The 24,140-nt window shown below is 33.6% G+C and overlaps 2 protein-coding genes across 12 annotated transcripts in view; one reads left to right on the top strand and one right to left on the bottom strand.

Annotated features, from left to right (window-relative positions):
* LOC105202120 (guanine nucleotide-releasing factor 2) overlaps positions 1 to 21,228 on the top strand; it is a 78,233-nt gene extending 57,005 nt beyond the window's left edge. For 4 of the 11 annotated variants that reach the window (XM_026132421.2, XM_039450582.1, XM_026132414.2 and 1 more), the window contains 16 exons: positions 7,009 to 7,423; positions 7,875 to 8,099; positions 8,610 to 8,792; positions 8,877 to 9,184; positions 10,019 to 10,135; positions 10,708 to 11,027; positions 11,132 to 11,339; positions 11,656 to 11,679; positions 12,847 to 13,042; positions 13,184 to 13,448; positions 13,537 to 13,777; positions 13,926 to 13,940; positions 14,103 to 14,277; positions 14,363 to 15,007; positions 15,108 to 15,239; positions 15,334 to 21,228. In XM_026132421.2, the coding sequence (XP_025988206.1) occupies positions 7,009 to 7,423; positions 7,875 to 8,099; positions 8,610 to 8,792; positions 8,877 to 9,184; positions 10,019 to 10,135; positions 10,708 to 11,027; positions 11,132 to 11,339; positions 11,656 to 11,679; positions 12,847 to 13,042; positions 13,184 to 13,448; positions 13,537 to 13,777; positions 13,926 to 13,940; positions 14,103 to 14,277; positions 14,363 to 15,007; positions 15,108 to 15,239; positions 15,334 to 15,472 (3,608 nt within the window). In that variant the 3' untranslated portion in view covers positions 15,473 to 21,228. The remainder of the gene's footprint in view (positions 1 to 7,008; positions 7,424 to 7,874; positions 8,100 to 8,609; positions 8,793 to 8,876; positions 9,185 to 10,018; positions 10,136 to 10,707; positions 11,028 to 11,131; positions 11,340 to 11,655; positions 11,680 to 12,846; positions 13,043 to 13,183; positions 13,449 to 13,536; positions 13,778 to 13,925; positions 13,941 to 14,102; positions 14,278 to 14,362; positions 15,008 to 15,107; positions 15,240 to 15,333) is intronic. The other 7 variants (XM_026132419.2, XM_026132415.2, XM_026132416.2 and 4 more) reach the window with 7 other exon arrangements.
* An 853-nt stretch (positions 21,229 to 22,081) lies between these two features.
* Positions 22,082 to 24,024, bottom strand: LOC105202028 (NADH dehydrogenase [ubiquinone] 1 beta subcomplex subunit 8, mitochondrial). Its single transcript, XM_011170377.3, has 4 exons — positions 23,871 to 24,024; positions 23,370 to 23,593; positions 22,499 to 22,657; positions 22,082 to 22,411 (listed from the first exon to the last, which is right to left on the bottom strand). The coding sequence occupies exons 1-4, from the start codon at positions 23,962 to 23,964 to the stop codon at positions 22,343 to 22,345; spliced, it is 546 nt and encodes a 181-aa protein (XP_011168679.1). The 5' UTR covers positions 23,965 to 24,024; the 3' UTR covers positions 22,082 to 22,342.
* Between the last annotated feature and the right edge of the window lie 116 nt (positions 24,025 to 24,140).

The raw sequence follows: 24,140 nt of genomic DNA, 5'->3' as shown, positions 1-24,140 counted from the left end.
CGCTCGGAATGCGAATCTCCACGCTATTAGCGTTTGCGCGAACATCATTAACCCTCGTAATTGTCAATTAATTCGAATCCTGATCTGCGTCTCTCGCAGCCATCCCGTTGTGCATATCGAATTACGTGGCTACGTTCGTTCTCGAGCCTCGCGAGCGATACTTTAATCCGAAAGATCTTTTTACAATCTCGATAAAGGGTTATTTTACAAACGAAATTTTTTTTATTTTGATGCAATTTTTCCTTTAATTAATCTGTCGTAAGTTCTTAATAATATTCGTGCAATGCAACTATTTGATTATAGACGGAATTTGTGTTTTAATCTCTGACAAATTCGTCAGAATGTTCGTGAGATTACTTAGTTATATATTTAAGTGAGAATCTTCCATTAAACGTGCACATACAATTTCACGATAATGGTGAAGATTAGGTACAAACGCACGTAGGATGTTCTAAGACAATGGATTTCTGAACTTGAACGTGGAGTTTTGGAGGGTTTCCAATCCTGACTTCGTGTCTAAAGACTATGTAGATTAATCTGCGAGATTGGTCGAAATCGTTTCGATTTATTACCGTGATAAATCGAAAGGATTATCCAAAGTGATGTGTAACAGATATCGTTCAGCGAAACATGTTCGCGCAATAATTTACCCGGGATGATGCATTCGGCACGATTTATCAAAATATGCGCATCTAATCTCGATAATACTTGGCATTTTCCTAGCCGACGTACATTTCCCTCGGGAACACACGCGGCTCCCACCGCTTTGCGCGAAATGGATCGCGCAGTGTCGACTTTAATATTCATTACACCGTAAAAAATTGACCCGGGCTGCCGGCGCGGCGGCCGGGAGTCATCATCAACGAGTAACGACGCAAAACTCTCGGGCGCCGAGTAATTAACAACGCCGCGCTATCGCGGCCAGGTTTTCATTAGCGAGCTACGTGTTTCCGCGTCGCGCCGCGCGCACGTGGCGCGAATATTATTGCCGCGGATGGTATTACGGCATCTCTTTCCTCGGCCGTTATCGCGACGATGCAGCGGGCTCTGGACCTAGCGCGGTCGCGATAACTTTCCGCCGTGTGTCCTTTTAATCGCGCCGATGGCGACCGTTCATCACCGCGGCGCTCACCGAGCTCTCCTCGTTGCGCGTCGCGAACACACAATCGCGTAATGCGCGCGCGAGCACGTATGCGAGCGTGCGCTTGCGTGCGTGTAACGTATAACGAATACCGATACCGTCGTCCGTGCATGCATCACCGCGAAATCCGCGGTGGCCGACACACCGCAGACCCGCGCGCTACTCGAGATACGGTGCGCGCCCCGCGTTTGCGATTCTAATCGCTCCCGATCGCATTTCGGGGGCTTTCCGCATTTTCCGTAGCCGTGCACGGGCTTACCGTGTTTCGCTTAAAACGGGTTTCGGTGGGTTCGCACCCCACGTACGAGCGCGCGGTGATCGATAAAGGGTGGAGAAAGGCCCGGAGAGTTCGAGAGACTCGATGTTGAACGCTCGCTTATTATCGCGTAGCGTTGACAGCCATTTCCTCTTATTACGATTGAGAAAAATACTGCACAGCGTATTAATCTGCTGGCTAGACAGCTGGGGTGATTTAGAGTCCCTCGTGTAAGAGTTTGGACACCGTTCATCATTTTCAGACTAGCTGTATAGATGCGCTTTTTATAAATGTTAAGATCAATTTACTAGCTAGCAGTTTATTAATACAGAAATAAATGTAATTCAATAGTAATTTATATTATGTATAAATATTATTATTGCTATAATAAAAAAATAAAAAAAAAATATGTAGTAACATGTAAATTTCTTTATTGCAGCCTAAACATGGCGGATTCATAAAGAATCGTCTAAACAGTGTCCAAACTTTAATTCGAAGAGTTTTGAGCTATAAAATATAAAACTTTAGGATTGAAAAAACTACGCCTATAAGACTTTTCTAAAAATATCTTGTACGTATGCAGCTCATATATACGTATAAACGTGAATTATGATATATACATTATTCTCTGGTAAATATTTCATCGTGTACATTAGCGTTATTACGTGCACAGATAATGCGCGTTAATAATGAAACGTTCATATCGACGATATCCATGCGATCATTTCGTCATAAAGTTTCACAGAGCGCGTATCTGCAGCGTACTTTAAATACGCTTGATCACGTTTCGCGGATATTTGCTTCAACGTGAACGCCCGTGTTACATCGCGAGTCAATAGAATTTTGCTGGCAAACACAATGTTGGACAAAGTAATACTTGTTGGACATAATACGTCAATCAGTTCAATATTAAATTAATTTGTAAGCTTGCAAGTAGTTTTCTTCATTTCATATTTATGAATTTTAATTATAAGTAAGAAGTTATTACGCATAATTCTTAAGAGGTTTACTTGTTGATTTGTATCTTTGAATTTGCAATTTCTTACACTCGTATAAAAATTTTATTTACGCTCAGAGAAGACTTTTCTTTACAGCAAACATTTTTTTACATTACGATATTTATTATTTAATTACCCAGATAGATTGATGTGCGTAAATTTAATTAGAACTTTATCTTACATTAAATTATATGCAGTTAATAATTGATTTAATGAAAAAATATTGGAAAAAATATTTTTATAAGTGTAATAAGTAATAAGAAAATAATTTAAAATTTTCTATCAAAATCAGTTATATGTCATGATAATCATACTAATTTATCTAGACACTTATAACATTTATAATTTTTTAAAATAATAAACAAGTGCTTTCTAGAGATATTAAAATGTGTATAAAAGTTAGTAAAGATTTTTTTTTATACTTGTAAATGTATTAAAAGTAAATTTAAAAAGTAATTTATAAAAAAACGAACGATTCCGTTGTGTGTAGTAAAGATGCTGAAGAACAACGCGTGCACAGATGGTTAATACAATAATTCAATATTAAGAAAAAAAAAGAGTTTTTATATAGCATCTCTGTCATTAATGTTCGATAACGCAAGCATGCCGAAGTAGCCAGCGCATGACGAATTGACGCGAAAAGGCATAGAGAAACGATACTTGTCTATCGCTGTTTGTCACCTACCGAATAGTGTTGTACATAGGACAATTTTGCATAATCGGATGCGCACTGTCGCACGACCGCGCGAAACCTTCGCGCGATCAAAATAATTCCGCGCGACGCGGTTTGTAAATAACCGCACATCGCGTCTATTGTATATCGCGCTCCCCAATATGCACGCGCATTCCCACGGACAACACGTGTGGGAGTCGAACGTGGTTCGTGAATACAGTCAATCATGGCAATTTGCATCTCTCCTGTCTGCCGCGTGTTCCCTCGATCCTCCCCGTTCCCCTCCCCACGCCCGTCTCTTCTCTTGTCTCTGTATGTTCTCATCTCCATTATCTCTATCGGCTTGTCAAACCTTGTGCCTTTGGCGCAAATCACGTCTGATTGAGATTTCGGGCGGATTCGTGAATAGAACTTGATTTATTACTACGCACGCGCGTCGACGTACGGATAGATCTCGCCCGCACGGATCGCGTAATCCAGGCGCACTTTAAAATGCATCGTGCGAAAGGATCTTCACTCATCTCTGATAAGTGAAGAAATGTGCGGCATCAGTAATTTTTGTAAAGCTCAGTTAAAGAGGGAGAGAGGAAATTTTTATCGTTTCCAGTTAGAATTTTTTTAATAGCTAGGAAAAATTCTGTTATTTTGAGTTATTACAAGACTTTCGATGTTTTATGACCGAAATCTTTTTTAAATTCCGTCAGCCTCCCAGCGTCCAAGTACCTTCGGAGATTTTTCCGGAGCAAACGCCTTTGTTCATAAAAAGCAACGCTACTCCGCGATACGCTGAAGTTTCGGGAGAAATTTACGCGGCGTAATAAATTCGCGAAGTTCATTCTGACGATGTTTATCGCTTCCATTACTTTCGGCGCTGGCCGAAATGGCCTTTGCAGCCGGGGCGACGTATCGTGATGGATCGAGCACGACGATAGCGTAGAAAAATATTGCTGTAATAAATTATTTAGAATAAACTGGAGGATCGATACGCGATATCGATATGTTCGTCAGCGAGTAGACTCGATCGCTTTGAAAATTTAAATTTACGCTTATATTTAATTTACGTACGTACACACGTTTATATCAAAATGATGTAAGATTGAAAAATTGCAAAGAAAAGGACAAATCGATTCAAATCGTCTTGATATGTCGCTTTTCAAAAATACAGTGGATAAGAAAGGATATAAAGACAGAAATCTTGTAGAAATGAAATATTGTAGCACCTTTTTTCTACCTTCTCTCATGTTCAATGCATTATTATTTCAATATTGTCAGCTTAGATTAATTACTTAATAATCAAATTAAATAAACTCTGAAAGAGAATCAGAGAGCTTGTGCATTACGATCTTCGACATCACAAAAGGGACTGTTATTGATTGCCGATTCACACACACACACACACGCGCGCGCGCGCGCGGCGACCAGCGAACGAGAAATGCGAGTTTGCTCTTTGCTCTCACCGGCGAGAACCGGGAAAGAAAGGTTTCCCCCAAGTACTTAGGACTAGCTATAACACTGCAGACACATTGCACGTCCGGCGCACCGGTGCACCGCAGCCGTTTTCGTTTTAATTCAAGTGCACGGCTGGCATTAGCACTCCGTGGAAAAAGGCGCCTGGCGGTATGCAGCGGTCGTTCGTCTCGCGCACATGTGCAACGGGCTGACGGTATAACTATGACCAGCGGTAAAGTCCACGATGTGCATGGACACTGTGTGTCCAGAAAACTATTGTCTGCGCATCGTGGTAGACACGTGAGAAGCGAGGAGAGAGAGAGAGAGAGAGAGAGGGGGGGGAGAGAACGGTTCTTAGGTACGTGTCGTTCGTGGCAACTTCGTTCGCAGTTTCATTCGACCGAGATGCAATAAATGATCTTGCAACGTGATCGTGATGCACATACACGTGGCTTCTTTTTGTGATAAATCTCTTTGCTAGGTATTATTCTGAAAGGAACATCAAGCACGAAGAAGTTCAAATAGTGATAAAAACGAGACAAATAAAGCCAAAAACGCTTTTTCTTTTGGATATAAATAATGAACTATACTTTCACCAATGTGGAAGCTATTAATAATTATTGATAGTGTAATAAGAAAAAATTTTTTCAGTGCATTAGTTATTTTGTTCATAATAATGGCGTGATTTAATTAGACAAATTTTAATAATAATGAAAATAATAAATAAATATATATATATTATATATATACTAAAATAAAATTATTTCAAAGATATATATAAATTAAAGGCCTTATGACAACGAGTAAATCAACCTAAATTTTGTAAAAATGGATTCTAAAGTTAAAGTAATGAGAAAAATACATTTGTACATTGCTACAAAAACTTACATATTTCGACACATGTGCGAAAAGTTTATTACAGGTTGTAATTCATTAACAAGGAATATTATAAGAGTTTTTTTGTACATCAAATGATTATATTGCTGAGTAATGGAAAAAATACGAATCACTTCATAAACATACATTAATCACTAGATATCTAGCGATAACACTGACAATGAGTTAGACTATCCTCGACAAATAGAGGACTCTGTCATACATTCCTTTCCATCAATATCACATGTTCGGTTACGTTATGAGTTAGTCTACTGTTGCAGTAAGGTCTTCAAGTAATAAAATATTTTAGAAAGAATTATATTAATTAAATGTATAGAATTATTTTCTATAAATTTTTAAGGTATCATGATTCTGTTTTTAGTTTGTAATAGAATAAGAATATCATATATATATTCGTATATTGTACGAATATATATATTCGTATATAGAATATCATATATATATTCGTATATTTTCTGAAACGTCGATTTTCTGAAAGTTTGACGTAACAAATGGAAAAAAGAAAAAGTCGCTATATATATATATATATATATATATATATATATATATATATATATATATATATATATATATAGCGACTCATAACACAAAACTTATCATAAAAGTTCTTAAAGAGATTTAAAACTCGCTAGATTGCCAAGTTATAATCGACGAAAAAAGTTTGCAAGATTTTAATCCCATTCGCCAAACACGATATGTTTAATTCATGGAAAAAGCTCATGTGCATATTACATTTCGAAAGCAAGCAAAGTAAATAGGGGAAATGTTCTCATAAAATATTTTAATGTTTTATCTCCGGATCAAATATGCCTCGATGATGATACGAGTCATGTATTAACCAGAGAAATGGGATATTATAATTATAAAATATATCGCTCTCATCAAAATGGTTTTTGTACGTAATATGTTGTACGTTAAATTCTAAATAAAATAGCATGCAAATAAATGCTATCTCTGTTATGTTAACAATCTATTTTCAAAATTAATGTGGTTAATAGTTCTGTCTCTTGCCTAAAGAATTCTATTTTTAATACATTAAAAATATATCTTGATTATTAAATGTAAAAAAATAGCAATATAGAATATATACTTTATTTTCATAAAATGAAAACAAATAGATCATAAATCTTTTTACTACGGTCAAAAAATTTTTAGTTTTAAAAAAATGTTTGATTTTTGAAAAAGGGAACACAATGAAATACATAGAAGATTAAATAATGGGCAATTAAATTAATTTGATTTTCTAATATTAAAATAGAATTATTTCTTGTTAAATCGTTTCAATCAGAGTGAGTTTGAGTTCCAATACTTTTTGATAAAACTCTTAGGGTGTGAAGTATTGAAAAATCTTAAGAAAAGTTTTGATTTTTTTTTTATAATTTTATAAAAATTTTTCGTATAAATTTTTGAATCCCTACATGTCTTTAAAATTTTTTTCAATCTCATTGATTCCTTCAGAAATATAAAATTAAAAGCGAATGGATAAAGAAAGAGTAGTAATAAAATACATAGAGGACTAAGTTAATGAAACCTAAAAAATTAAAATAATTTTCTCATTCTCTGATATTAAAATAGAATTGTTTTTTTATTGCAGAAGTCGAGGAGCGCTTCAGCGGGAAGGCGCGCGGTGGTAAACTAGCGCGTCGTGCGCGCTCCTTCAAGGAGGACTTTCTGGAAAAGCTCTCCCATATGCGTTCTCCCGGTAGCGGCAGCGGCGGCGGTGGCGGCGGAGGCAGCGGAGCGGCCACGAGGGCCGCCTCGCCCTCGTCACCGCGTACGCCGCGGGACAAGAACGCTTCGGGCACCAACGACGCCGGCACCGCTTTGGATAAGAATCCCCTGCGCGATCTGCACATCCACGTACGGCAGGTGCAGCTAGCACTGCTCCACTTCCGGGATGTCGTATCCAAAAAGAAGCTCGAGATGCTGCCCGGGAACGGCACGATCGTCCTTGATACCGTTACCACGATACACAACGCATTAAAATCCTATCTGCTCTACGAAAACAGGTGTTTGTTGATTCCGCATGCAAAAGAATCTTATTGTCTAATTTATAAGAGATTCATAAGTAATTGATTTTTAGAATACAAATAATTATGTAGGACAGTCAAATTAATTACTAGAGTCAAGACATTTCGCAGTCCACTCATCATACTTGAATGCTTTACATAATTATTTTGATGGCCTAACAAAATCAGATCTGTATCTAGTTACATTTTTTGATACTTCAGCGAAACCGTTCTTTCCGTGTATATGTAAAATATTAGAATAATTATTTTGCTTATTTTTCACAATATTATTCAATATCGATTGCATTCAGTATATGGGGGGAGATTTTATTGTAAACGTCATAGGTAACTGTAAGATAAAAAAGAAACATTTAAATTTAAATTGCAATACAAAGGAGAATCGATTTATGTCTCCACACTTTCTTGATCCTAGGTCTTTGTACTTTTGCAGCTCCACGTTGGGATCTGCCACGAATCAAGTGTACCAAGCGTTAGCGCAATTGCTGAAACTCTGCGACGATGTATTGCTGCATGGTGATCAATCTTCTGCCTTGGACACCGAAAACGTGACGCACGTTATTGGACTGGTCGAGGAAGCGGTGAAAAATCTAGTAGCTCTGGCGCATGAGAAAATCGCTAACAAACAGAAACCTCCATCTGCTACAAATAATAACAGGTAATTCACAGTAACAGTAAATGAAATTTTGCGATACCTTGAAATAGCGAAAAAGAATCTGCGTTGTCAAAATTAAAAAATAGTACATACATGAAAAATAAATAAATAAATAAATATATATATATATATATATATATATATATATATATGTATAATATTAAATACGTACTTCATTTATAACTGGGCTGGAAAATAGGAGAAACAATAATATAAAATAATATCTAATTATAATGTTAATGGTGATATGAAACTTTAATATGGTTTAATATTTGATATGATAATGCCAGAAAGTTATATAATTGATTAATAAATCATTACATGATATGAAATGCTTTCACGATCATTATAAAGCATTCATTAATGTTAAAATAATGAATGAATAATCTCTCTGAATATTTTATAAAGAGATGATTAAATGACTCTTGGATGAATTATGAGTGATATCGATAAAAGATTTACTCAAAATAAACTAAATCCAATAAATCCATATTATATATATATAAATTATAGAACTTCTGGGTATGGATCGGAACTAACGCAAAGAAATTCTCTACCGGATATACCACTGACACCAAGAGAACGGCAGATCTTGGAGCAAACGGCAGCGAGTAGTAGTTTAGTTCGCAGCTCGCATAGCTCCGAGTCGATTTTACGGGATTCTAGTCCACCCCCGAAACCACCGCTGCCTGACAGGTAACACTCGTCTCACTATAAAAAGGAGAATGATAAATCATTTGTCATTGGAAGTTGAACGTAGAAATACTCGATCCCTTGTAGAACAAATGTATGTTTGTCGGAGGAAAATAGCTCTTCTGGCACACCTCCTCCGTTACCGCCGAAGAGAAGAACGAGGACCCAACAACTTCTCGACGAATCGGAGGGGCTTCTGACATCTAGTCTTGATAGGGTATCCCTCCGAAGTCGATCTCCAGAGGATTCGTCATCTCTTCTGAGTGCATCGGCTGGTAGTTTGGATTCAGCTTTGAATCATTCTCGAGACGAGGACGAGATTCGAGCTATAATGGGACCAAATGACGAATCTCTGAATGACAGTATGGACCTAAGTCTCATGGCTACTATCCAAGGTAACATTCATACTGAAAAGTTTATTCGTATTAGTGTTATTCAAATGTTTCACATTAAAATTTCATTTTTGATAATTAATATAATTTTGTAAATATAATCTTTAATTGTTAAAAATAATTTTTTTACATAATAACAAAATCATATTATGTTGTATCATGAAATATACAAAAACATTCATTAAATGTATACATGCGATATTATCATACCCATCTAGTGGTAAAGCGATTATATTTTAGTTTCTATTTCCGCGGATAATGTATATGCCTGGAATGGCACTCTAATGAGAGGATTGTCGTAAATACATTTCCATATGCGCAAGATGAATGGTCCATGGTCGAAGCTTACTCAGCACATTAGTTTGGTATTCTACTTGCTTTGGTTTTCACGTCAGTCTACAATCGAACGTTTGTTTGAGCTGTACAAATGACTTTCTACGAGTATTGCTCGCGATTAAGTGTTTTATTAATACTAAAAAAAGAAATCTACGATTATTATGGATCCGCGATTTTCTCATGTTTTTAATACCGTAATCATTAATAAGTGGGTGAAGTATAAGAAGCTAAGTATAAACTGTGAAGGTATTTCAAGAGTTTTGTATAATGTTGGATACATAGCATACTCATAGTGGCTTATAGTGAGATAATTAATTTTCACGCCATTTTTATAAAATAAAAACTATTATTAGTATTTACTGAGAAAAGTGTTTTATTACTGTCACATCTATTTTTGATCTTAAATTGAGTTTGCCTGTACTTATTTTTTATATGTCACGATGTGATATTAGCTTGTAGGTGTTTACATTGTAAAGTAATGTATATTCTGTATTATTGTAGGCATGCAAGTTAATGGTACTTCAAACTGTAATTGCTGGGATGGTTCTGAAACTAATATACCAAGTACTATGTTGCTAGGCCAACAAACACCTCAAGAAATGCTTAATCCATTCACTGGTGTGTAATTCTTTTACTATAAGAATAAATAGTTTAATTACCAATAAGATCAATTGGTAATATTGTTAAATTAATAATTAAAATTACATGTTGCAGTAATAAATTGTTTCAGTAACAAATTAACAAAAATGTTTAAAAACATTTTACTTGCTAAGTTGCATAATGCTTTTATTTTTCAAATTGTTTTAAATTTCCAATAACTATTCTCTATTGATAAACATTAGAAAAGGAAAGGAAAAATGCGAGGCTAAAATTACGCAAGTATTCTGGAAATAGTTAGTGGAACAAGTTGCGTGGGTAGTATCGACCTTCCAGCCGCGTGAATAAACAGTATCTTGTAGATCTTCGCCCAAAGCACAGCGCGATCAAGCAACATCTTATTCTTTTCTTTTTCACATCATATCATAGTGTTATTATAGATATTTTGTAAAATGTCATGTAGATCTAATTTTAGTTGGGAAAATGTTAAAATGTTTTTTCGTAAGAAAATCTTGATAAATTTTGTGTCTATCTTTTTTTTGCTTTAGATGACTGAATCTATAATCTTGGACTCGAATTTTATTTTGTTTTAGGTTTAGAAGGAAAGATGGAACGATTGTCTACTCAAACGCAAGAATCAGGTTTTGTTTCTATGCATTCTCAACGGAGCTCATCCCAAAGTTATACTACCGCGTCCAGCATGACATCCAAGAGATCGTCGCAGCAGAGCAGCATTAGTTATAATTCGCAATCATTTAGTGCACAACAACAGTCGTTTTCCCAGACCAAATTATCCTCGGACAGTAACGGCTCTATTTTTACACAGAAGACGATGAGTAGTTCCAAAAGTACTATTAGCTCGTCTAACGCGTCTGGAAATGGAGATCCAGCTTTATTGGAGAAAGTGGTAAATGTGGGTTTTATTACATTTTAAGTTTTGTTTTATTTTTACTTTTACTTTTTTATACTTAATTTTTTTAATAATTTAATTGTTCGATGTATTTGTGACATTTGTAGGAAATGGAATCGGTGGTTACATCCGATTCTAACGGAGCGCCTCCAGCATTGCCAGAGAAGCGATCCAAGCGAAGAAAAGAACGACAACCATCACAGTATGACAATGTACCAGAAAATGAGCATTTATCCACATGCACTTTGCACACTAGTAACGGAGACACTCCGGATATCAACAAACCACCTCCTCTACCTCTAAAGAAGCGGCACAGTAAGTAACTTTTTTAATTATTATTGATAACGTCAATAAGATAAAGGAAAAAAGGAAACCACCAAAATAATTATAATGTTGACGAGTTACTTTTACCATTTCAGTGTCAATTTAAAAACACAAATTTTGAGAAATATCGCGTTAATGAATATTTTTTGAGTTAGTGTAGTAGCTTCTTGCAAAATATATATAACTTTTTTATATTCAATTAATACAATCTGTCAATAAGCAATATCAAATAAAATATAGTAGACATTCCAAACTACATTTTTTGGTAGTAGGTTAAAACTGATGCAATGTGTTTTGTATCCCCCAGTGTTCCAATCAGTGGCATATTCTGGTAAGTGGGATCCTGCCCACATAATTCAACTATCCCCCCGGCAAACACTTTCACGCTAAGTTAATATCCTATGTTTCACATACATTTATATCAGATTTTAATTCCAGGCTTCTCTTGCGGCATGTTTATTGTTATTCTATATTTTTATTATCTTTTTATCTCTGATATATTTAGAATATGACATTGTTTGATATTGAGCTTGAAGTTTTATTAATAATAACTGCAGCTTACTCTCGTGGCTTATTTTTTATTTGCATCATAGATACAATAATGAGAGTTTTAGCTATGATGCCAAATATTATATTAATCGAAAAACATGTTCTTTGATTAGTATAATGTATGTTATATCCATCAATATAATATATATCATACATAATATTATCTATTTCATATTGCAATAATGTATTTTCACTTTTCATCTATTCATCTAAATCATTATATATGAAAAATTACATTTTTATTATGTTATTGAAGAACACATGCCAATACATATCTTTTTATATTTAAAATACAAAAAAATTCGACAAATTTCACAATCCATTAACACAAATGAATGAAAAGTAGTTCTGGCGAGTGTATGTAGGCGTCATAATCTTTTTCTAATTAATTTGACCTTCTTCATTAGTAGTCAGTTAACAGTTGCACTTCATCGGCTGTTGAACAGAGTTAAAGTTTAGTCTCTGTTGTCACGTCAAGACAGATGGACTTAAAGAATGTAGTGAAATACTAAAACAGAAGAATTGTTATAATGTGAAGCCTTCTTAACTTATATAACACTTTTAAGTCTGCAATCACCAAAGCACTTGTTTCTATTGCAATAGCACAAGTTGCCGAAGTATAATATTCACAGCAATACGTAAAATGCTGTTTAAAAGGTTTCACTCTCACGCCAGTGAGTTTAACGTTTTCATTTTTATACACATGGCTTATTAAAATAACAATTACACAGGATTTGCTTATGCATCAATGTTTTCATGCACTCCACACATATATACACGCACACATCATGCGTTTTAATATTTTATTGCGATACGCATCGTGCTTGCATTCATCAATTGTATTATATACCATTAAAAACATTCAGTTTTTAATAGAATAATTCGCAATAACAACAGTTATTCTTTCTAATAAAGTTCACGTTAATCCATTTACTCATACGTATTTCAGTTATGGCGTACATGGAGATGTTTGGTAACTGCTCCCACAGTAATAATGATTTCATCTCTGGTCTTGGTACCCGTCATTCTATGGCAGCCTACAATTCGATGCAAGCGGAATGGCAACAGCACGAGATGTCTCTTACCACAACCCAATCGTGTTCCTTTATGGCCCATACTGTGACTGCTCTACACGACAGTTCAAGGTATTATTCTATAAATTATATATTTTTGTTATCTTTATTTGCTTTTATTACGTTTATAATAATAAAACGTTTATTATATAAATTTGGCAAGTAACATTGTTAAAAAGGATAAAATCATTATAAAAACGTGTCTTTTTCTAGCCTTTCTGTGACTACAACACCGAGCTTAGTAGAGACAACAAATAATTCTAGTCTGCCCCCGGCATTACCACCAAAGAGATCTCGTTCCATTAAATCAAACATTACACCTCCGCCAATATCACCAAAACCCACCATTAGCATGCAGAGTATTCATAATTCGGATCCTCTCGTGACATCGACGCCTCTAAAATCAGAGGAACCACCGTACGCACACGAAAAGAAAGATGTTACACCTTCTACTCCAGTAAAATTGGTAAACATTAATGTAATAATTTTGCTATTACGTTACTATTATGGAACTACAATTATAATAGTCATTAAGTACTAATATGATTGTAATCTTTTTCTTTCAGAATAATGTCATTATAGACACAGTATTACCATCGTCTAGACCTGCTAGTAATGCACTATCTTCCATATCAGTTGATGAAAATACTCTTGAACTAAGGGATATCGATCAAGATGATAGCATTTTAGATGAATTAGATATTAGCAAATACTTAGTATTTAAAAAACCAGATGAGGAAGGTCCGGATATACGTGGTGGACATCCAGATGCATTATTAATCCATGCGACAAAAGCAAATAAACATGGTATATACTTTTTTTTAATTCATTAAATGCGAGAGCTACAAACATAAAGCTTAAAATTTTAATAAATAATTTAATTTTATAAAAGTTAAAATATATAACTTTTAAATATATTTATTACATCATTTATTTATCTTTTTATGCTGCACAGATGAAAAAGAATCAGGTAATTGAGGAATTAATATTTAAAATACAATATTACTTATAAAAAAATAATAAATAAAAGTGACATATTTACCTATCTAATGACATGTATAGGTAAAAATGGATGAATTAAGTTTTACTAAAGGTTTAATAAGTTTTAATGAAAATAAAATACTTTTTACAGATTTCCTGTACCAAGAAGCGTTTTTAACGACGTACAGAACCTTCATACAACCATTAGAATTAATTCGTAAGCTACACAGACGTCATCAACGTTTTTCATGTTCTCCAGATGTTATTAAACAAAGAGCCGCGCGTGAAGCATTTTCTTTACTTGTTAGAGTCGTTAGTGATTTAACGTAAGTAGAAATTATTACTTCCAATTATGCTCTTATGTTCTTAAACTTGGATTTTGATTTATAATGTAATTAATATGTTTTGCAGAATATCTGATCTTGATGATATTCTTCTGCAAACTTTAATGGAATTTGTACAGCAATTAGTGTGCAGTGGAGATCTTACTATGGCCAAAGCGTTGCGAGTTAAAATTTTAGAAAAGCACACTATGAAGCAATTACAAGCAGCACAACCAATTCTCTCATCTCTAAGTGTGACAACGAAACAAGCTTCCCTATTAGATTTTAAGAGTGAACAAATTGCGGAACAAATGACGCTCCTTGACGCTGATTTATTTATGAAAATAGAAATTCCGGAAGTGCTAATTTGGGCGCAGGAACAGAACGAAGAGAGAAGTCCGAATCTCACAAGATTTACTGAACATTTTAATAAAATGTCATACTGGGCGCGATCTAGGATATTAGAGCATCGATTGGAAAATGAAGCGAAAGATAGGGAGAAATATGTTGTAAAATTCATCAAAATAATGAAACATCTTAGGAAAATTAATAATTTTAACAGCTATCTCGCATTATTATCTGCATTGGATAGTGCACCCATTAGGAGATTAGAATGGCAAAAGCACATTACGGAAGGTCTCAAGGAATATTGTGCTCTCATTGATAGCTCTAGCAGCTTCCGAGCTTATAGGCAAGCTTTAGCAGAAACACAACCGCCATGTATTCCTTACATGTAAGAATATAAATATTTGTTGTTGCTTCGAAAAAAAATGCAAAATTTTATATATTTCCTCCATTTTTTCAAAAACATATATGTATTTTTTCTCTTTTAGCGGACTTGTTTTGCAAGATCTTACGTTTGTGCATATTGGAAATAGCGATTTATTACCAGATGGCACTATAAATTTCTCCAAGAGATGGCAACAATTTAATATTGTTGAAAATATGAAAAGATTTAAGAAAGGGTAAGTAATTGCTTTTTGAATCTTTCTCCTCCTTCCTTTAGAAATTTGTCTATCACAATTATTATTTATATTATTTATGACTATTATTTTACAGCACGTACTCTTTCAAGAAACACGAACGTATTATGACGTTTTTCAACAACTTCAGTGATTTCCTCTGTGAGGAGGCAATGTGGCAGATTTCCGAAAGCATTAAGCCACGTGGTGGCAAGAAAGCACAACCGCAAAACTAGAATATACCTAACCCTTTCACTGCCTGCGTCTCGAAAGGCTGAAACAGTGAATTAGGAAGTTTATATTTATGTAGGTATATACTTTTTTGCGGAAAAAAAAGAAATTCTTCTACAACGCTCTAAGAGCGGTGAAAGGGTTAGCGAGTCTATCCCGATTCGACAGCCTCTGTGAGGTTGTGTCTTATATTATTAAGCCTTGTGAAAATTTTAGTATGCAAAATTGTGAACTCCGTATGAAACACATGTAATATAACATAACGCGTTATTTAATTTAAACTAATTACGTTTGCGAGCATCAATCAGAGATTAAAAATGCCAAAACTTAAATTCACTAGAGAAAATTTCGATACTATTCGTTAGATAAACTCAGTATCTATCCCAGTGCATTTTAAAGAGTCTTTCCGTTTGCTACAAGCCAGTATAACGTATTTGCTATGAGGATATGCAATCTATACTTAAACTGTAATAACGTTTATCATAATATTAATGAAAGAAACCCCGATCTTCAACTGTTCTAGATACACTTAAGAACAATTTTTATTTATTTGCTTTTGCTAGCGAATTGTATAAAGTAGCACGTGTTCTTTTTTCCTTTTTAATTTATTTAGATGTATGTGAACGTCCATTTCTAGCTTTATGTAGGTAAGCGAATTTTCAAGCGTCAACAGAACACTGTTGATTACACAAGGATGAACACCAATTACGTTGATTAATGTAGGGCCATTGTAGTCTCGTGTTAGCGCTTTGGTACGCGCGTATCGGGACACATGGTACGACTGAGCGCAACTGTTACATATACTATTGTATATGATGATAGAGAAAACTTTTTCGTTGGCAACTTGTTAATAGGTCTCCGAGCTTTCAGCTTTAAATTACATGACTACCTAACAATTAGATCAATTAAATATGAAATATATAATAAAACCAAAATTTAATTCAAGTTTGATTTAACTCGATTACTTCGCAGTTATATAGGTGGTTTTTTTTAAAAACCTAAAACTAAAATCTCAATTTGACCTTTTCAAAATTAAATGCTATTACACGATACATTCCGTAGATAAAAAAAAATCGGATTAATTTTATCACTGTTACAAGTATTCTCTTATGTATTTCTTTCTAACTTTTAACATGTATCAATACAGCTTTTACTCTTAGATATAACAGTATGAGAGAGGTTGCCATATATAATAATAATAATCTAGCAGTTTGCATGCCTCTGTCTTAATGAATGAATCAAGTGAATGAATACGCTTCTTTATCTTCTTTCAATTTATTATTTGACAAACTCACGAGTGTTTTACTATTATTTTGTAATAATAAACAGCAAACGCGTAAACCAGTTATAATTTACTAATTTTCGAACTTCATCTTTGATGTGCATACGCATATATGTGTATAATATCAAGATTTGTAATACATAGTGATACCTACAGCAACAAAAAGGGCCTAAGCATTTAGTTAACAATTGATGTCTTTCTAGTACAAAACATGGGGGTAATAACCAGACAAATTAATTGCCAGGATAAATACGCGAAATTTTAAACAAGTAGTTGCAAAGCTGCCATATACATATTAAAGCTAGTGTGTCAATAGGTTGAATTCTACAAAGTAAACTTTTATCCACAGACTTAGATAGAAAGGTCTCTTCATCCTTGAAAATTAATTACACATTAATGTTTGATATTGATGGCAATTGCGTATAGAGACAGGAAATTTTTCTTGATTAAAAACTAATGTGATAAAATTGGCTAATATACAGTGTAAACGAAATTGTATATAATATAATGTTTTGTTTATTTATGTAAATGTCACTTATTGGCGTTATAAAATCGTTTGTAGAATTTTTCGGAGAAACAAACACTCATAATATATAGCAGCGATATATTAGTGTTATTTCCATATGGTAAATGTTTTTGGTTCACACACTGTGTGTGAATGAATGCGAGTGTGCGTCTTATTTGTTTTATCCACAATAACTAATGTCAAATGATTTACTTGACGTAGGAAGAGTAAGCAGAGATCTATTAACGCTGTAAATAATTTAATTGTACAACATAATTAACGCGCGTGTAATCTATCCATTATATCAATAATTATAAATGTACAGTGCATTATATTGAGTTAGTAATTAAGTTGATCGAAAATCATTGTGATGTCACGTTAGGTTAGATTCGCACGTAGCGCATGATTTTTTTTTTGTATATTCTCATTCAATTGTAAGTTAAGCGATGAACGATCACACAGTCGATTTATATTTTATCTACTTTCTTTTTATCTCTGTCAGATTATTTTTCTTTGAGGCAGCTATATTTTTACATTAAGCTTTTAATGACATTTTTACCTTCCGATGTTAATATAATTGATGTTTATATTTTGTATGATATTTTTGAAAATTCTGACGATAGTCGAAAGGCCTTTCCAAGACCATTGTATGTACCGGGACTGTATCATAATTTCTATAATCGCGCGAAGATTTTTGTTAGACTATTGGCAGAATTTTCCCTTTGCATATTACATACGAATATATAAGTATATGCATATAATTTTAAGTATTGTATTACCAAATTACGAGTGAGATGATCCACTGAATGTGCAACGAAGAAATTAGACTCGATTTACCGTTTTAGATAGGCAATTAAGCTGCTTTGCGAGTAGGAAAATTGAGTTGCTGAGAAGATGGAGAAACAATTGCTGCAATTGCTTTCTTCTTACGCTCGATACACGACTATAAAAACTAGGGTAGGCGGTAACATAACTGTTATCTTCTTTTTCTATCATTTACTGAATGTCTTTTAGCTTCGAAGGAACAGTCTGTAACGGCAATGGACTCTAAAGAGCAATCACTGTTAACTTTAAAATTACAATCAAATACGTGTAATTTATTGCATATACTCGGACTTTAAGGCGAGGCTTATTTGCAAACACTTGAAGATCCAATGGTACAATATTTATTGCATTGTGTATATATACGTATGTGTTGTTAATCTAGTCTAATAATACAGAACGAACTGCGTTGTCAATATTTAAATGTACACTTCTCAGCGTTTGAAGTTCTAAAAGGAAAATTAGGTTTTCCACGTCAGAAAACGGGCTTGCATCGGAATTACTTGGCCCACCCTCCCGTTGTGTATGGGCTTCCCTTTTTCCTTCGGCTGCGCGTGAATTTTGCGTGCGACCGAAACTCGTATGAAATTGAATCAAATAACTCTCGCCGAACAAATGGATTAACGTTTTTCTGCGTGTACCGTCGAAATCGAAGAAGATAGAATGAGAAATTCGCCGCAAACTGTCGCGGGAAAAAGAACGAACCCGAACGGTCGATTCAGTCGATCATCACAGGGAACTCGCTATGATGTCCCGCGTCAGTTTTAGGGTGGTCTTCGTCCGTAGCGAATACCGAAATAAGTAAACCGAAACAAGTAATAATCGCTATCGATGTGTTTTATCAAATCCTTCGTCGAAAGATTACATGTATGTAACTTTGCACTCGCGTAGATCTCACGGTAAATATTTAGAAAATATCACGCATAGGAATACGTATCGACGCTTCTCGTTGATTTACGTTTCGTATTTATTGCTACAGCGACAAAAATGACATATCTGTAAAATGCTACTTATAGGACGGTAAATGTTAGAGAAGGAAGAAAAATGTGTGTATTAAGATGCTGTCTGAAATAATACAACTCTAATGCTCTAGAAATTGATTTAGTTGCTTACGTCGTGTAGTTGCAAGCACGATAATGATCGTAATATAAATTTTTTCAGTAAATATACATAAATTATATATATACAGAATATTTCAAAAATAGATGACTAAATTGTGGAATTTGAAGCATATTTGCCATAAGGATGAAACAAAATAATACGAACATAAATTAAAAAACGCTTTCTTTCCGAATTAAATATTTTTTTGTTTTTAGTAGAATTTCTTAAGAATAATTATACCATTAGTGGATTGGCAAATTGGGACCAATTGCACGGTCTGCACGTTCTCCCGTTTTAAATCCTTTGGATTTTTATTTATGGGAACACGTCAAGATTCTTGCTTGTGATACTCTTGTTACTATTATGGAACTTGTAGCTTCGTGTGATGAAGTTTTAAATAATAGTCCATTAAATGTCTATACAAAATATCACTACAAAAGAAAATTGTTTCTAACAGTTTCTTTAATGAAGTGTTCTTGCCAACCTCCTCTCTCTTTGTCGTAAATAAAAGGTATTTATAATTCAAAAAGTTGAGAAGGCAATAAGAAATCTCTCTAATTATCGCTTTCCAGGATGTAAAGAAGAACTTAAAAAGATTCCTAGTTCCAAAGGCCTTTTTGGGCAAATCATAGTCACAGGACAATTCTCTTTTTGTGATCATCAATGTTAGAAAAAAGTTGATATTTTTAGATAGAAAATTTGATATTTTTTGGAAGAAAAAGAATTCGGGAAGGAAGCCTGGACTCACATGCATACAACTTCTTTCCATTTTTACTATAAGTAGAAAAGTAGAATACGCTCATAAAATTTGGCCACCTATTTCTAAAACATTCTGTATATATTTGTATATGTATACATACAATAAACATTTAGCATACACGCAGTGCAGAGAAAACAAATCATGATGCATTTCAAATAACCGAAATTAATTACATTGAGAATTTTAATTAAAAATATAAAGCTAACTGCAATCTGAAAGAAGCGACTTTTCAAGACGTATACGATCCAACATGGAAAATACAGATCTGAGTTTGTGTTCTAATATTTTAGTATTGGAACAATAGCTAATAAAAAGTTAGCTATTCAGCCTGAACGTAAAAAGAGAAACGAAAGAGAAAGTATAGGGATATAAAAATCGATGTTTCGAGCGCTCACATTTCGAATATAAGCAATATCTCGCTGCATTTAACATCAATCAAATCCCTTCGGGGCTCTGTGTCATACAAGTACAGCTACTTCGCACAATCGCCAGGCGACGATGGGACTGTAACTTTTGGAATTTATTAAAATCCACATCGTACACCGCGATATAAGGATTTCAATCGCGACAAGTTCCCTCAATCGCTTCCCGATCGACAATGATTGAATCTTTGTATACTCGTGATACGCGTATATTCAATATCGTATATCTGTCAGAAGCATGCAGGGCGTACTTTTTAGACTGTTTAGACGTCGAGAGAAAGGCGGGCACGTGGCAACGGAGCACCATTCAATATTTTACGGAATATATGTGTCTCATTCGTAGGAATTTACGAAACTGTCGTGCACACCATAACGAGATATACAATTATCGAGAAAAAAAAAACAGAAGTGGACAATTAATTAAAGCATATCATTTGTAAGTACGTGATATTACTAAGTGTCACTGCGACGTCCCTCTTGACTTTAACGCTGTAACGATAGCCGTGTAAAACCGCAGGTTTTAACCGAGACATACACGGACGAAATGTACATCGTGCTCACACAAGTTTTCATCGTATGACTTTATTCCGTAGCCTATCGTCATATTTTTCTATCTGTATTTTTAGTACGGTCATCCACGCGCGCGTCACGGTACGGTGGATACAAATTTGTATCGAGCGATCTTTCCATACAATTAATGTTCAATCGTCATTTCGTGAAACTTATATATCTATACGCGAATATATTTTTCCTCTTTCCTTTGTATTACGGACGGATTTGTATGCGTAAAAAGTTTTGGGTCAAATGTTACTGCTTTCTTTGTAATGAATGTACGAAGAAGTGAAATAAAAATGTGTTAGTCGATGGTACTTCGGCATTTTTGCAGATAGTCATGTCTCAGTTATCCTCATAAAAGCAAATACAATCCAACAAAGAATTTATCTCTTCATACGTGTGATGCCTACTTAATGTTATATTTTTGAAAAAATAACGCTCATAATATTTAAGAATAAGATTAAAATATTTTTTTAATATTTAATTAATTATTAAATATTTTTTAAATATTATTGAATTAATTTAATAAACATATAAATTTTTTAATTCTTAGTTGTAAATATGGACTTTAATTTATCATAGAAAACAGTTCGTTTTTATCTATTTAACCTACCTCACTCTTGATGCAAATTATGTAAACTGTATTTGTATTATCTATGTAAACATTAATCAATGGCTCAAAGAAGATTTAGATTTTATTTGAAATAGTAAAAGTTATATTCATTTTTTATTTTTAATATATTTTTATTTTATTACTAAAACCGCAGATATATTAACAATGTTTAATAATTTAATTATTTGTTTTAGTGAATTATCTAATTTATAATTTATTGCTTTTATTGTTTACACGAAAAAAATTCGTATAAACATAATGTAAAAAATACATAAATCATTCAAGTAGACATAATCTTGCTCTTTATCAGAGAAGAAAACTTCAAAATCATGGACAGGCTAAAATTTTGAATAAAAATATTGTTCAATACACTAACATTGGTTACGTAGTTCAATCTCGACATTTTATGGACATAATAGAAATGCTCTAAGACAAAGGTCACACTTAAATTGCAGCCATGGCCGCTCTCAAGCTTCTTTCTGTCAAAATGCAGAATCTCTTTTATTTTAACTAAATATTGTGAAATTGAAATTACATTGGTAGTTACGACGTAATTAACCCTGGTAAAATATTAGTAATTTATTGCTTTTATATACAGATTGAAGACTATAATACAAATAGAGAAAAAGTGGAGAAACTGAAGTAATAACGAGTGATGAAAAATTTTAATGTTGTAGAAACATTGCATTAATAAGACACATATGTTGTAATATAAATATTATTCATATATTACAACTGTCATATTAACATATATTATATCAGACACTGTTATATCTTTCACATAAATCTATTATTTTTACTCAAAACTACTCATCTTATTTTCTCGAATTTGCTGGCTCAAATGTATAATGTACCACACCCTCTTGCGGAAACTGTCTTTCCAACTAAAAAAAAATTGATAAAGTATTGAAATATCTGTCAATTATTGATTTTTATTAGTAACATTGGAAGCAAACATTTAAAGTACTGACCCTTGGTGAGAATGATGGGTAAGGCTCCAACAGGTAAGTGATTATTCCTACTGTGATCATGAAAGTGAAAAATACTACCGTTCCCAATACTGGATCAATTCTGTATTTGAAGCCATAACTATAACGATCTTCGCCCATTACTTCAAACTGGTCATGTACCTAAAAAGAGAAAACACAAAACTATGTGAGAATATGATATATAAAAATCTGCATTTTTTGTACTTAGCTTTCTTCCCAACATTCAAATATATATTTGTCTCATTTAAGTATGAAAGTTTTTGTTGGAAATTTCAAGTGTGAACAAAATTCATATAGTTTGTTCTACAAAAGTTTATGTATTTGCAACAAAGTTTATGAAAATTAAAAAAAAGTGTATATATTATTTTAAAGTATATTCAATGGTCTATTCCATCATTGCTTAATATATTGTCTCAGTCTCCATTATTATTCACTGCTTGATAATGTCTGAGCATAATCATGTTTTTGATTAATTTTACTATTTAAAAGCTTGCAAATGACATTATAACCAGCTGACTTCTGATTTAAAATTTTTTGTGTTTATAAAGAGGAAACTTCAGGGAAACGTACATGTAACCTAAATCAGTTATGTTATTAAATTTAATATATAGAAGTATAGCATTTCTCAGCTATGTTAAAAAACCTAACCTAACCAGTTTATAATGGTTATCAAGCTATTACAAATAACAATAAAAGTTTGGATGATATATTAGGCAATAATGAAATAAATCATTTAATGCTTTTTAAAATAATATACTTTTCAAAATTTTTATAAACCTTCTTGCGGATGTGATGTATATGTTTTTGTGAGACTAACTGTAGTTTTAGAATCGCTTCGTATGTATAAACTCACCGTTTCGTGATAATTTTTTCTAAACTCCGGGATATCATATGGATAATATGGGTCTTTAGCAGCTGGTCCTACCAAGGGCAACTTTGGATAATCACCAAGGAATTTATTTTCACTCTCAGGATAAGGTTGATAGTCCTTCGGATGCAAATGATACTTTTCAGCAATCTTGTCATGATCCTGTTTTTTGTATTCCCCTGGGCTCCAGAGGTAGTTCCATGGCAATGCTGATGGCAAATGGTATGAAACTTTTGGTCAGTTTCATCCTCACTATGTGGTTGTCATAAAATAAATTCTTCAACGATTCTTTTAATTATTCATGTATTTGTGTTTTTTTTTCGACATCCTTATTGAGATTTATTCTGTATTTTCCATTATATATAATGCATATGATAATTTAATTATATAATACTAGCAGACCTAACCTCATCACAGCAAAGTAACGACTTTATTCATACAAAACGTGACAAGAAACAAGTTGAATGGATGTGTACGGTTACTTACGTTTATCGGAAAAACATCTCACCATCGCGAATAAACATACTCTGTTTTTCAACAATTGAGTTGACAGTCCACCGAACTTTCTCGTTAGAGCCATCTTGGTGCTGTGTTGTGTTCTCTGCAGCTACACTTTAGTATATTTACTACACTTAAAACGAGACATTGGATGCGTTCAGCAGACTCACATCTAAAGGTATTCTTCTAGATCATTCAATCAGACCTTTAGATCTAGAAGAATATATCAACAACAGTGAGCGTCCACTCAACAGTTGA

This window comes from Solenopsis invicta, chromosome 1 (assembly GCF_016802725.1).
Source record: "Solenopsis invicta isolate M01_SB chromosome 1, UNIL_Sinv_3.0, whole genome shotgun sequence".
Taxonomy (NCBI): Eukaryota; Metazoa; Arthropoda; class Insecta; order Hymenoptera; family Formicidae; genus Solenopsis; species Solenopsis invicta.
This window is presented reverse-complemented; position numbering and strand designations above follow the sequence as displayed.